The sequence below is a fragment of the Centrocercus urophasianus genome, unplaced genomic scaffold (assembly GCF_019232065.1).
Source record: "Centrocercus urophasianus isolate 14NV4802_14NV808 unplaced genomic scaffold, USGS_Curo_1.0 seq_13, whole genome shotgun sequence".
NCBI classification, from domain to species: Eukaryota; Metazoa; Chordata; class Aves; order Galliformes; family Phasianidae; genus Centrocercus; species Centrocercus urophasianus.
In genome coordinates, this window is record NW_024884475.1 from 51368624 (window position 1) to 51382140 (window position 13517).

The 13517-nt window shown below is 41.1% G+C and overlaps 1 protein-coding gene across 3 annotated transcripts in view; it reads right to left on the reverse strand.

Annotated features, from left to right (window-relative positions):
• Positions 1 to 13278, reverse strand: part of DKK2 (dickkopf WNT signaling pathway inhibitor 2) — a 41937-nt gene extending 28659 nt beyond the window's left edge. For all 3 annotated transcript variants that reach the window (XR_006167828.1, XR_006167827.1, XM_042812841.1), the window contains exon 1: positions 13021 to 13278. Coding sequence is in view for 1 of the 3 variants with exons in the window: in XM_042812841.1 (XP_042668775.1) it covers positions 13021 to 13278 (258 nt within the window). In the remaining 2 variants the exon portion in view is untranslated. The remainder of the gene's footprint in view (positions 1 to 13020) is intronic.
• Positions 13279 to 13517: the final 239 nt, after the last annotated feature.

Consider the following 13517-nt stretch of genomic DNA (forward strand, 5'->3'; position numbering starts at 1 on the left):
TGCTTGCCAGAAACAGCATCATTTGAGTTTGATCTGTCATTAGCCTGGTAAGAGAGCTCTTTTGAAACATTAACCTTCATGTTATCTTTACAAATACGATTAAGGCTCAATGTTAAGAGAGCATTTTAGGAGGCAGTCGGGAAGGAAGAGGAGAGCCTCAGCCTCACACATGTTAGCAGGACAGTAGAGTATTTGAGGTTTCTTCTTCCGGAAAATATTCAGGTGAAACATACTGTGAAAATCAACTTTAGAAGAAGCAAATGTTCACAAAATGTCTTCTCGCAGCTACAATTTACGTTAATTTCCTGCCAATGTGGTCATTCTGGATAGGAGGGGATCAAAAGTAAAAGCAATGCAAAACTTTACTAAGCTTTCCCAGCCTACAAGCACAAAGACTTCCAGTGAAACCAGCAGTCCCAGGAGCATCTCAGCTCCCTGTCCTGTGGTAACACAGACATGTGTTGTATGACCAACAGCGCTGCAAGTTGCCCTCAGGGCTCGTCCTGTATGCTTATGCCACTTCAGCAGCATGGATTGTCCCCAGGGACATTCTGCCCACCACCATCTTCAGCTCTCCTACAAGCTCGACTTCCCTTCAGTTGAGGGTAAAACCTCAAATTTAAGTGCTGCATCTCAAAAGACTTGTATGTCAGGGAAAAAAAATAAAATTCAGAAGCAAAACAATACACAGAAATTGAGACCAAGTACTGACCAGTAGAGAATACAATACAGCCAGAAATACAACCAGAAGGAGCACTGGAGGTTGAACCAGAGAAAGAGAGGAAATCAAATCCAGAAACGAAGTGTCAGTGTCAGTTGTGCAATCTGTTTTCACAGAATCATCTAAATCTGAGTTAGTGAATTCCACTTCAGCTTTTGCTCCTACCCACCACGACATACACGGTATCTGGGAAATGTGCGAGGCACATCTCTGCAGAACAGCATGAGTCCGGTGCCTCCAAAAGGCCGAAGTCAATACGTTCCTGTGTCAGATGCATGCACCAGGGTAGCCATCCCAGCTGCACAACACATGATGTGTCAACTGCTTTACATAGGGTGGGTCAGGAAGAGGCTCATTAAGGAGAAACTCTACAGCTCTGCTTGCAACATCTTTGCATCCTCGACCAGTTTTACACCAAAGCCAAAGTGCACTGTTTTCAGAAAAGGGTTATTCTACGCTGTAGACATCTGTACAGAATGGTCAGATGAACAGTGTCTAGTACATTAGATGGACATATGCCACTCGTCTTTCATATCATTATTTCATCGTTAAGGAGAAAACATACACTTAACTTTTTATGTAGTAATATTTACAACAAAGCATTCCAGTGACCAAATTCTGATTATCGCACATAGGTGATGACAGACAGAGCTTCTCCACGAGTACACTTTGCAGTGAGGGAGTCTCAGCCTAACCATTTCCTCTGAGCTGAATTTCTCTCCTGTCTGGAAAGGCCATGACCCCACTCCCTAAAGGTATACACAAACTAATTCCCTCAAAACGGTCAGTGGAGTTCGGTACACAAATCCCCCTTGAAATTCATCCTATCTGTAAACTAAGAGCTAAGCTCTGAGGTGGCTTTCCACAAAAGTGCGGTTCACCAATTGGCTAAGACAGGCAATGACAGCACATTTTACAAAGGCTGGAGCATTTGCGTGGCATTTCTGGGCAGTGTGAGCTTGTTCCTGTGGGCACATTTTTTTAGTGCATCCGCTGGGAAGCAGTGTTGTTGGATGGAACTGAATTACATCACTGCCTTGATTACTGAACAGTCCCCACTGTGGAACTTCCCCACAGTGGACCAGAAATCTATTCCTGAATAACTGAAGGTAACATCACATAGCTGTTACAAATGATAAACAGTTTGGTTTTGCTTTTCCCATCCTTGACCCTTCTGTTCACCTTTCAGCTGTAAAATAGGCCATAGCATTACATGTGAGAAACAGTGTAAATCCCAGCAAGGCCAGTGGCAATTGCACTCCTGGAACTCCTACATCACTCTCATATCTGCTTATACAATGAATACACTGGCTTCTATTTATCCTAAACCTTTAAAACAAAGCTAAAACTGTATTATCCTACTCTTGATCTGGTTCTACCAGAAGATTTTGTAAGTAACTCTTTGAGATAAGCACCTGGAAATAGACACCCCGTCCAGCGTAGAATGTTACCTTGGCTAGTATGTCCTGCCTGTGATACAAGCCTGTTTATGAAAAATGAAAGATTTTTGGAGTGCTAATTCCTGCTCCACAGACAATCTGCAGTCTATCTGCTATTCCTTTTTGGCTTTATTTTTAACGGGGCCTTAAAACATATTTTTCCTTAAAATGACAACATTCTTTTCTGCCCTCTTTGTTCGTGGGGCTTTGTGTGCTCATAAACAGTTTAAGAGTTCCCTTCACACCTGTGATGCACATGTGTGCCTGCAATAAAGGCTCTCTTCTCCATCCTGCACTGATAAACTTAACAGCACAGTGTTTAGGAAAAAGCGCTGTCCTTGTGACCGCAATAAACAGAAGTAAACCCAAACCTACAGCAGCGACACTAAGGTCTGAGCTAGGAGAGAACTTGACCCGTGAAGCTCATTAAAAAAATCTGCTCTCTCAGGTACTAGGGGTGTCTCTAGTTTGCACTCTGGGATTTAAACTCTCTGTAACCTGAGTTCATTGAAGTGCACTGGTAATAGAAATCGCCACTTGTATTTCAAATGAACGTCTGCCTATCAAGTGTCTCCATGCATTAAAGTCTTGAAAAATTCTACAAATATTTTTTCATGAAGCCATCCAAAGTCTGGATGGCTTTATTAAATCCAAGCACTGGGCCAGATATATGCTCCTCAGGTTAGCAAAATCAGGAGGGAAAATTAGGAAAAGTTAATCATGAAACTTTGACTTTCAAACTCATTCTTTCAAGCAGCCTATCCTTTCTTCAGCACTCCAGCCAGTCAACCTTCCTACACTTCGAATAACATCCAAAGGTAAAAAAATTTTACACACACACTAACCATAACAGTGTTGCCTTTCAGCTTATGATCTGTCTACCTCTGCTGTTTAGTCAATGCTTACACCAAGATGCATACAGATAAACAAATAGGTTAATAAAGCTGAAAATTCCTGCACGAGACCTTTATAAAATTTTGCACCACTTAGCTTATTTTACGTGTTTATACCATACAAAAAATTAGAACTTCCTATTTGTCACATATTCTAGTCTCTTCCCTAGAGCAACAAAGGGACAGAGTCTTATTTCTTCTCCTGGCTCCAGTGTGGGAACAGAGAGGCTGTGGGGAAGGCGAGCAGACCTGCAGCTCCAGACCAGGCAGCAAATCCTGCTCAAAGATGCAGCAGCTTGCATCATCCCAAGGCTTTTGCTGCATCCTTCCTTTGGCTCCCTGTACTCCGAGTTCCTTACTTGGAAAACTGTGCCAAAAATGCCAATTAACATAACCTGAACGATGCTAGAGCCACACTGCTGCTCAAAACCAGCTCACTCAGAAAACGCCCCCTGGAAACTCATTTACATAGTGGGGAGTAGATCGGCAAGACTGCCAAGCCGCGAAATCTCAGCTGCCTGCACTGCTCCTGCTGTCCAAGCTCCAAGTTGAGGTCTCAAAAGGAAGAAATCCCCAAGTTGGCCTGACCACAGGACTCAGTCTATTTTAACTTAAGCACAGGTCCAAAGTCTAAGAGAAATTTATCTTCACAGAGAAAAGCTTAATCTTCTGGTTAGACAACACCACACACTACAATTTGATACTTAATAAATACTCTCTTTAAGCTAGAATTAGAGCTATAATACTAGTATTCACTTTTTCACTTATCCTTTAAAAACAACCGAGACTAAAGTTCAATTGCAATGTTTTGCAGCTGCTGTGGCAAGGACCCCCTCGGAAAGTAATTTCCAGAGGATTCTTGTTGTTAAAAAACCATTTCCTCAGTGAGGAATGGGGTGTCTGGAAGATAGCAATGGGGACAAAACTAAGTACAGAAGTTTAAAAGCATTCTTGAAGAGCATTTAAAAAGCCCTGTATTTATTCAAACAACTGCAAAAACATTTTAAGCTGTTAAGCAGTATAGCCTCTCCACCAAAATACAGACTGGTTGGCCTACCTTTGGATGGATGTTTTTCCTCATTGTTCCTAAAAAGTCACGTGGCAGCACCAGCACTTGCCTCCACCCAGGAGAAGGTATAGAAAACAGATGGCAACCTCCTGTTTCCCCCAGTCCTCCCACAGCTTCCAGCATTTCCATTCTCAAATACTGACCCCACAAGAGCTTCTGCCGCAATATCTGGTTGAACTACTTTATTATGAGTAATATACACTGCAAATTTAGTTTTGTTGGGAGTAACAGGAACCGAGAAGGTCTAGAAGAACAACTTCAGCCTCACTGAGTAATCTGCAGTGTTTAGCTCACACATCGCACAATATGGTTGGTTTGGTAGGTCAGATGGCATCATTATTGCTACCTGAAAGGATGAAAAACTCGTATTTCAGAATTACAAGTCTGATAAAATTTGCAGACTATGCCAAAAGAGTGAAACACCTGATAACACCTGATGTCTTCACATGTACTTGATTGTACAATAATGATGCCATAGTATTTATCTCTGGAAACACTGCCAAATTTATCATCAGTAAACATACCAGCTGTGCCACCTTTGCTGGTCTGCTCAACAGTCACCCTGTTCCCTGGTAGATGACAGCCAGCTTTTTTCTCCTTCCCTGTTTTTTTTGTTATTGTTATCCCTTCATGTTACTCACTGTACTCTCTCTCTCTCATGTGAATGTTGTATGTTAACCATCAAATCACAATCTGGAACTCCTTCTTTGGTAAGGAATGTAATTGTTCTCCCCACCCCTAATGAGGAGATGGTCATTTCACAGCTCCTCTTCCCCTCCCTCCCTCCTGAAGAGCAACAGGGAGACAATGCTTGAGAAGGAAGAAAAGTTCCCACCCCACACTCCTCCTATCAAAGAGACATAGGTGACTCACAGCTCAGTCTCTGTATCCTGTGCAGCCTAATGCCCCAAGGTAGAGAAGTGGATAAACTTTTATTTTTATCACAAAAAACAAGAGGGTGTCCTAAGCAAGTTCCCTACGAACCAGAAGGGTGGAAGGCTCTGCTCTTTTGCTTTTTCAACCCTAAAAAGAAGAAACAAACAAGAAAGGCAAGTCTGTGCTGGCCCTGCCAGCTTAGGTCAAGAGAACATTTAGCCACTTTTAACCCAGATGCTGCTGAAGACACACTGACGAGATAAAATGCATGCCAAGCCCAAAGTTCCCTAACACCACCTTTTGCTTGCAGCTCTGCATCATGTTGGACAGAGGTTTTCCTACTTCAAATCTATACTCTGTAAAAACTTGCTATGAACAGAGATCGTATACCCTACCTGTGGTAGGGGAGCTGGGACTTGATGATCCTTGAGGTCCTTTCCAACCCAAGCTATTCTACAATTCCACAGTATGAGCAACAGTACTGCTGTGTTATGCTTCACATGAACAGACCCACAGTAAGAAAATCACACAAGGCACTGCGGCCCACCAGAAAATCTAACCATCACAGGATCAGATGGAGTATTTCTTAGAACTTGGAGCATTAGAAAGCCCTCAAAAGCTGCTTTTATTTGCAACTTCAGGAAACAACCTCACTAAGCTATGTGAGATGGGAGCCTAGCTCCAATTGAAAAGGACTTAGATATCTATGAACTGACTTGAATACTTGACACTGGCCACCTGGAGCACCATGGTGTCCTCTGTGAAACAACAGAGCTCTACTGAGAGAGAAGAAAACCAACCAACAACAACAAACCCCACCAAATTAAAAGGAGGGGATGAAAGAATATGAAAGCAAAAAGACTAAGTACAAAACGGCAGCACATCTGTCACTACGTTTTTTTGATACAGATTAAATCTTTCTGACACTTCTGAAAATGAATTGAACGCAATTAACTCCAAACAGATTAGTTACACTAGTTTCATTTCTATTAGTGGCTTTACAAATTACTTGCTCTCTCTCCCCTTCCAGAGCCCTCTTATGCCAAAATACCAAACTTCAGCATCTCTACAGGCTGTCCTGAAGAGATTCACCATTTTGTGTAGGAACACACAATAAAGAGCATCCAAAAACAACTCTGTTCTGTGGAGGGAAAAAAAAAAAAAAAAAAGGAAAAAAGGAATTGTTTTTTTTCTCATGAGATGCATTACTTTCAGAGTAATTTCTATCTTTCTACTTAAGGTTGAGATTCTAGGAATAAACATTTGCCACAGCAACACAGACATGTTCTGTTTGCAGTTCCTTTTAACAGATCCCATTGTCATCATTTTAGACTTGCAGAGAGATCGCACTGACAGCAAGTCTCTGCTTCCCTCCCTGAGAGCTGCCAAAATGCGCAGAACTGAGCCCTGTCCTCTCGCTCCCTGGCCTGATGAGTACGCTTTAGAGGCATGCACAGCCTGGTTCACACTTACATGATGCACAGAGAATGAGGCAGAGAGCTTGCATAGTGAAGCAACACCTCATTCGCGAGCATGTGCAGAGCAGTCCACCTTCGCTTACTGCTAAAATCACTAAAGCAGTGCCATTTGCACTGCATATGTGCAAGATGCATGTCTCCAAGATTCATTACTGCGCATATGAAAATTCAATCATATCAAAGCTTAGCTTTAAGAAAGTCCCAAGGGGCTGAACCATGTGCTTATGTACTTTGAGGGGGAAAAAAAAACAACCCTTAATTTTTTTTTTCTTTTTTTCTTTTTTTCTTTTTTGGTAGCATTGCCCCAGTTTTTGTTTGTTTTTTTTTTAAAGTAAGAATAAAATAGATGCTGAATGAGTGAACTCCACGCTCCTTCTGTGTGTTTATATCCATCCATTTCATAAATTGAGTTCTGTTTCTGTGCAAACACAAGTGTATATATCATAGATGGATTTAGAGTCAATCGCAAGAAAACTAGCTTTAATGAATAAAACTGATTATTTCATTTGAAAACTGCTGTGCTTTCATCATTTAGCACAACAACACGTATACTTTCATGCTCTTTCTCTCTCTACTTTTTGTGGTTCTTTCAAAGGCAGATTATTCTGCAGTTTGCAAATCCCACACATTCACCTATCTTCATTACAACTTGAAAATTGCCTTTTTCATGATGCTTTTTATGAAAGTAAATTTGTAATTCAATCAAAAAGGGAATCGTACTGAAGGAAAGTGATGGTTTGGGTTTGCACATCTTACACTTGATCAAAAGAGAACAGATGAATGTGTATGTTCTCTAAAATACTTTTTCAAGCAAAGTTCATTTAAAAAAAATATACAAAATGAACCTGCTCTTCCTGGCTTTTGAATAGGCCATTCACATCCATGGACGTGAATCTCATAGAAGTTGGTTTCAACTTAGAGATACCAGAAATGCAATGTAACTCACAGTTGAAAGACAAGGATTTTTGAAGTGTCAACCCTCAGTTATCCAAAGCAGAATCGAAACGCACACGGAGCTGTACTAGTGGAGCTAAAGCATGGAGGCAGTCCCTGCTGTTCTTCCTCATTCCAAAACATCACACAAACCTTGACATTCTTGGACCTGTTACCAACATCTGGTGGCTGCCATGCAGACCCTGTTGGCACCATGCACTGCCAGGCCAAGGCGGGGCATGCTGCTGGCTGCAACCTCCAGCCCAGGTGGGAAGGAAAGGTCTCTGCTTTGAAGGTGCTCCGCAAATTAGAATTTCTACGTGTATAATAAAAGAGGTTTTTTGGATACAGTCTAACAAGAACTACAGAGCTGAAGAGAGCCATGCAAACAAACAGAAGCAGGAACTTCATGAGACTCCTTTGTGGAGTTAAATTTCATCAAAACAGCATTTCTAGAGTGATGCACATGTACAACTGTGGAAGGATAGGACTCAGCTGAGAAGCCATGAGATACAAAGTGCTTGCAAGACATAGCCAGTGTTGAGATAATTAAGGACAAAATTAAGCTTGTGCTATACTAGCATCTGCAAAGCATCAGTTAATCAAACAGTGTGCTAATCAGTCATTTTTCTGAGGGAAAAATGTAATCGAGCTTCCTCATCTTTTGTGTTGTCCTCAGACCTTGACAGATTTTCCAGACAGAAACTAAATTTCCTTAAGTATTTGCACACCAGGCACTGCATCAGAACCCGAGACATTTTCTCGGCGCTACTGCAACATTAGTAGAAAGTAGTTCTAGAAAAGCTGCTTTATAGGCGCTTTTGTTCTGTATTAAGAAGTCAAATAATAACAACAAATTAAAGTGGGCACCAAAGCATAACCCAGGAAGGAGCTAATACTCCACATCCCATTTCTGCAATCAAGAGACAAGCCACTCAACTATTTAGCAAGACTGCTGCCAGTAAGCCAGTGTCTCCCAGATTCCACAAAGAAGAGCAAAGAATACATTCTCTAGTGACCTCTGCAGATTTAGCAATCCTGTGCTTTTTTTGGTTTGGGTTTTTTTCCTGGTCTTTTTTCTTTTTTCTTTTTCATTTTTGGATTGTTGCTGGATGTAACTTCTAGGTATTGTAATCAATTTATTTTTAATTCAATGGAGAAATAATTCATACTGTCTTGGTTGCTAGCTATTCAAGATATTGTGGTTGCATTTTTGGTGTCTTTGGTACATTCTTCTGTAACATTCTCAGGGCACTGAAGTCAATTACTAAATTTCATGCTGTTTTACTTGCTACAAAGCACCATCCAAGCATTTTCTAGCAAGTCCTTGTGGGTAACTACATCCTGTTTAAGAAGTGCATGCATGTCTGCGTATTGATAGAGATGAGGTCAGTATCAGTGTAGCCATTTTGATTAATGCCTTTATGCTTTGGTCTCTGTGGGTTTAAGTCTCTTAGCACAAGAGTAAAAAAAAAAAAAAAAAAGATAAATCAAATTAAGCCAAGCACATCTGAAACACAAAGACTTCGCTGGTATCTGTCCGTCATGCCTCTGTAGTGTTATAACTCGTCCCAGCTTTTCTCTCCTTTTTCTCTGTTCCAAACCTCATTCTCTCTCACCCACTCTGCAGACATACCCATCTCCCTTCCTGGCTGTCCCACTTCTTCCCTCACTGCTGCTGCTCCCGCTGTGCATGTGAGGAAGTGGGAGGGCTCTTCCTGGTAGGAGGCACAAACCCAATAAGCTAGTGGTGGGGGAAATGGGAGATGCAACCTGTCAGGAAGAGAAATGCAAGAATGGCTTTCAGCCAGGGCTTGGGAAAGGTAGAAGGCCATGGAACCTACATGTTGAAGAAGGGAAATGGCTGGAAATGGAGCTCAGTAGCTCTCAGCCTACCACATCACTGTGATGGAGGAGGAAACCCCAGTGCTGATCTAGGGAGGAGGAGAGAGGGAACACCATCTGGAGGGAAGAAATCTGAAACGTGGTGAACTGAAATTGCTACAGTGCCACCATAAAGAAATCTATGAACAGTTATGACTTGCAATCCTAATTATGATATATGGGCATTTCCCTTTCAGGTTGTGTCACTGTAGCAGAGCGATGTCACAGAAGAGCTTTCCCTACTAATGCAGTGAAAGCTGTACCTAACATGCAGAAAAAGTAACACTGCCAATCTGGCCTCTTTTATTTATGGCTATATTCACTGCATTTTATTTATTGAGAGAAATGATGTATCCAATATATCCATGACAACTTTCTAGAAGTGGCTAACTACCAAAATGTTGGCTGCTCCCAAAAGTCATTCCTCTAAATCAAGTTGTGAAAGGAAACTGGTGGCAGACAGCATACAGAACTGAGCGCTCTGAAAAGTAACAATCTCACATGCACTGTACACTCCGATTTCTGAGCATACTTTTCTCTTGTGCACATGCTATAGCCACCTTGTGATTCTCTGTGAAAATGGGAAAACATTAACAGTCTGCAGAAAGGGAAAACGGGAGTGAAAATGAAGAATAGCAATGACAGTGAAGTCTCACCAATTTAGCATGTCAGTACTCCTCATTCTCTACTGATCCAAGGCAGCAAAGGGAATAAGAACAGAAAATAAATAATATTCCTTAGAAAGACATAAAAAGACAAGTCATAGTAAAATCCACGCTTGACCTGACAGTCTCTCCAGCAAGCCAAATCTGCTTACTTTGTTCACAAAAAGTAATTTCTTTAATTTGAACTGGAACTTTGCCTGACAGCAAAGCATAGGATCTTCCTTTTCTGGGTAGATGCACTGTAACCACCAGCTGAAATACATCAACACTTCAGATAAGCCATGAACTATTGTATCTGTTGATTTATAGCTGATTAAAGACTCCCAAGTTGCTCCTAGTCCTGAGAATTAATGTATTGAAGAAACCCTCTGCAAGCGTGTTGGTCTACCAAATAGGTTGCTGGCTGGTGGAGCTCCCAGCAGTTTTGGTGGCAGTCCTCTGATTTCCACTGCAGGTATCAGCAGATAGGTTACTGCACACCTCAGAGCTGTCACAGCAGCCCTTGCAAAATCTATTCAAGATTCATAACCCTACTCCTTAGTAAAATTATTTCCTAGTTGTGCAAATTACTCAAATCACATTACCAAAATATGAAAGATACTTCCGTTTTCAACATATTATAAATTCCATTAATGCAAAGGATTGTTTTAGAAAGAAAGGCATACACATCTCTATTCTTTTGGCAAATGGCACGCAAAATTTCAGTGCAAAGTCCCATAACCTAAACAAATCAATAACCAATCTAATAAAAGAGTAATTTACAGCAATTATTACAATGTCATGTCCTGGTTGAAACCATGTGTCAAACCACCGTAAAGAATGCAGCGGCTTACCAACCCGGCAACTAGAAGCAACACCAACAATAAAGTCTTGTAGCAAGAGTAACTTTTTCTTTTTTCCTTCTGCAGCAATTCTGTGTTAATTGTTTTGCCTCAGGGTGGAGGATCAGAAATAATACCTCCAATTACTGCTAGTAAATCTGAGTCATTTTCATGATGTACAGCAGTGTGAGAGCACACAGCTCCCAGGGACAGTCCCAGGTAGAGAGAAAGGAATCATGATCAACAGCCCTGACAGGAGCTGAGGTTTCACTCCCTGAGGAGCCACAGCCACCAATCCTCAGCGAGTCGCTTGAGGAAGAGCACAGAGAGGCTTCCTCAGGTAAACTCACGGCAAGTGCTACACACAGGATATCTTAATGCGTGTGCCACCTCTTCCAGGATTACAGACACTTAAAATGCTTTCTCCTGCTTGACGTACACCTTGAGAGTTGGGTTGCCAGTAGCTAGAAATCTATGGCAAACAATTCATGTTTACATGGGCAAAACCTTCCAAATGTAACTTGTGGTCAGTGCACCCTGTTTTCCAGAAGCTAGGTAAATTACACCCAATCATCCTCATCATTGCGATAAATATACACTCAAGAAATTAGGATGGTGCTCTCAGAGAAAGACGGCAAGACTTCTCCAAAAGGCAAAATTACCCATTGCGAGTGGGCTGCACAGCACAGCCCCACAAGGATCTGCACTGAAACACATGAGACAGGTAACGCTCACTTGGAAAATGGCCCTATGTACTGACTTTTGGTGAATACACACTAAAGAAAAAACAAGACAAACGCAAAAGAAAGCATACCATGCTCCTGTATTTCCTCAAGGTGATTTAGCATGATATTTATTACAATCTGCACAAGGAAAAAGTGCAGTACTTCAGTAATATGAAACTTGAGCACAGCATCTGTTACTAAACTTTGCTCAGAGGTAAGGAAATGCAACCAAATTCTGGGTGAATTATAAAACAATTGGGTGGCTAGGGAAAAGAAAGCTCAGAGTAGTTTAAAAACAGATTTACTATGTTTGAAAACAAAAACTACCATCATTATTATTATGCCTGCACACAGAACCAAATGCTAACGTTGAATTATTAGGAAGCTGATATGAAATGTAACAAATTCAGTGGGTCATTTGAATTTTCAGCTTCTCTGCTGTTTTAAGGAAAATGTAGGCAAGACAGAGACCCTTCGGGCACTGAGTATTTTGCCTTTTTAGTCCTGAATGCTGGCAGCTTTCTTGCTGCCACACTGTTTGTTGCTTATGAAAAGCAGCTGTATTTTGAGGTACTAATAATACCCAATAGTATAAAAACTGTATTTTCTGGAGAAGTCTAACTCCTTCAACACCACAAATGAGTAACATTCACACCATCCAAACTGAGGCTTGATGGAAGAGAACTAGAGGATCAATAAGGATTGACAGTTTAAAATACTGCTTTTTAGTCTATCAGAAATAAAGAATGTTTTCTATCAGGCTCTCCTATTTTCAGGTAAGCTTAGGAGGAAAGAGACAGCATAATTCACAACCAAGTCCAATTTTGGTTTTGCTTTTTTTCCATATAGTTGCTATAATCTTTTATTTTTCCTTACACTCAAACTTCATATTCAGGACCACAATTCACCGCCTATCCCAATTCGTTGTAACTAAATAAAACTTCCACAACCAATGGAGTGTATACTGCACAAGAAACCTAGAATTTATTTTCTATCACAATAAGCAAATGAACATGGCCTAAGCCATACTACCGGAACAGAATGCCTGTTCATTCTCACCACAGGGAAAGATATCAGAGATTAACTTAGATTAACTTACTAGGTAAGATTTTTAGAAGCAAATTTGCTTCACCACTAGAAACATCTTTTCACCTTGTATTCAGATTTTCCTCATCTATTTAAAATTCTATTCATTTATTGTCTGAGATTTAACAAGAAGTTTCTTCCTTTACTTCCAGCTGTAGGCAGACAAAGAGATACTGAGGATGGTTTTCATTGGATTACTCTTTCTTTCATCAGTTACTGATCCTACAGATAAAAATTAAAGGTTTAAGACCTTCCAATGACTACTCTCACAGTTCCTAACACCTATTTTAATATTATTTCATGCCAGACAACCCTGAAAAAGTTAATGCAACACAGTAAAGCTTTGGAAGCAACTTGAGAGGGAGACTAGCAGTTCTTTGCATATAGCACGCAGACGGACAGACACTTGAGCAATGAAGCAACGTCCTACCTCTCCTTGCCGGTGATAGTGCTTGGGAGGTTTTCTTATCTGCTCTAGCATTTTCCCCTTCTTACTGCTAGCAAGCTTCAGTCCCTGGTGGATGCCTGCGGATCTGTTGGTTGCCTGAGTTGGAGCCTCCCCCATCAGGGTGGACTTGATGGAGTTCACCTTGGAGCTGGAGCTGTCTAGCTGGGAGCTCTCCACGATCAGGACCGCGGCTAGTAAGAGGAGGCAGCAGGAGCACTTATTCCACATCAGCACGATCATCTCCCCTCCCCCCAGAAGGCTTATATTTTTTCCTTCGATTTTGATTTTTTTTTTTTTCTTTTTTAAGGAAAAGAGGGGGGGGGAAATGTTTGGAAAAAATATCTCCCAGTGTTGTTAATAAGGCAACAGATTTCAATGCCACACACTCAAGGAGCTGCTGTTCTGAGAAAGACGGGAGAAAAGTAATAAAAAAAAAAAAAGAATTCCCTATGAAAAACAAAAACAAAAACGTGTCAAGT